Below are 1,489 nucleotides of genomic sequence, written 5' to 3'. Positions count from 1 at the left end.
ATCTCTGCCTTGGCCTTCCTAACCATCCCCCTACATCCTACATGATACAGTATTGTACCAAAACACATTACATGTATTGACTATACTTGATTGAGTAGCATCCTGTGGCCCTTTGCTATTTTGCAAAATTAAATGCCTGCTAAGCAAGAAAAAATCTTGCTAGAAAAGTAATTGTGAAAAATGTAAAGAGATAAAAGGGATGCATTTTTGTTTCCATTTCCCAATTCATTGCTTTATACTAAACATGTCACTGTGTTTTGTTGGTAGGGTAAGGCACATAGCTTTGGTCTCCAGATGAATATTGTTTTGTTTGTTTCAGTCAAGTGCCAGAGAAGACCACAGTGGAAGATCTGTCCCCTCGTATTCCAAGAGCTGTGTTCGTGAAGCAGGACAATGGAGGTAGTGCCTCAGTCATACCAGTGTCACCTCCCCATGCCCCACAAGGAGGGGAAGAAAAGGAGGAAGCTTCAGATTCTTCTGACCTGAGCCCTTGTAGTGCAACATATAGCAACTTAGGTAAGTGTATTTACATTATTGCTTCTCCCGTCATCGCATTCAAATGACTGTCATATTGCAAGGAGTATAATCTCCTAGCATAGAAATAGAAGTTTTAAAGGGATGCTGACCCCGAGCTCACCTAGTTTTTAATATGAACTTGTTCTTAGTTGAAAATAAGAGGCTACCTTCTCATTCCTTCTGAGCAACCCTACAGAAAGAAACCAGTAATAAAATATTCATTTACTGTTCACTAAAAATTTCAATATTATTGAAATCCATTTAAAGCTATGGGGGAATTATTATTTTGCAAATTAAGAAAAAATAGCCCTTTTTTTCTCTATTAAATGTGAACAAATGCCAAACATATCTTTTGAGGAAACCATTTTTTCCATTTTCTTGTATTGTCAAACTCATTTTACCAAAGAAAAGGTTTAAAGTAACTGTCAAATAAATTATATAGCTGTTTTAGAAACATTAGAATTACAATATTTTTCTTGATATCCTTAGTGAAATGTAATGATTTTTCTCTTACTGTATGGATAACACTTCCTGAACTATTTTAAAACATCTTGTTGAATGGAAATATAATTGAATTTGATCCTAAAAAAGTTGGCAATTTTGTTTTAACCTTGCAAGCCAGTTTGAAAGATGAATGTTTCTGAAAAAGGTGTTGCACTGTACACCAAACCATCCATGAATTCCTGTTCCATAACAGGGCTGTGGTTGAGTGGGGTTTTGTGGGGGATTTTTGAGAAGACAAGGGTAGGAAATTAAATAATCTCTTCTCAACAGGTGATATCAATATAGTAGATGTAAGAGACTTCTTAAAAGGTTTTTGATATAAAATACTGGGAATAGTGAAATAGATTTTCTAATAAAACAAAACCAGACCAGTGTTACAATTGTATTTTTTGAAGATTACATAATATTAAATACAAGATATTTAATATATTGGGCAGTGGGGTTCTGCAGGGCTCGGTCCTCGGGCCCG

General features: G+C 35.3%; 1 protein-coding gene across 2 annotated transcripts in view; it reads left to right on the top strand.

Annotated features, from left to right (window-relative positions):
* PEAK1 (pseudopodium enriched atypical kinase 1) overlaps positions 1–1,489 on the top strand; it is a 229,266-nt gene that overhangs the window by 180,076 nt on the left and 47,701 nt on the right. For both annotated transcript variants that reach the window (XM_019504431.1, XM_019504430.1), the window contains one exon: positions 320–516. In XM_019504431.1, the coding sequence (XP_019359976.1) occupies positions 320–516 (197 nt within the window). The remainder of the gene's footprint in view (positions 1–319; positions 517–1,489) is intronic.

Source organism: Gavialis gangeticus, unplaced genomic scaffold, assembly GCF_001723915.1.
Source record: "Gavialis gangeticus isolate Ggan-Ray unplaced genomic scaffold, GavGan_comp1, whole genome shotgun sequence".
NCBI classification, from domain to species: domain Eukaryota; kingdom Metazoa; phylum Chordata; order Crocodylia; family Gavialidae; genus Gavialis; species Gavialis gangeticus.
Note: the sequence above shows the minus strand (reverse complement) of the source record. Positions and strands in the feature narration are given on the sequence as shown.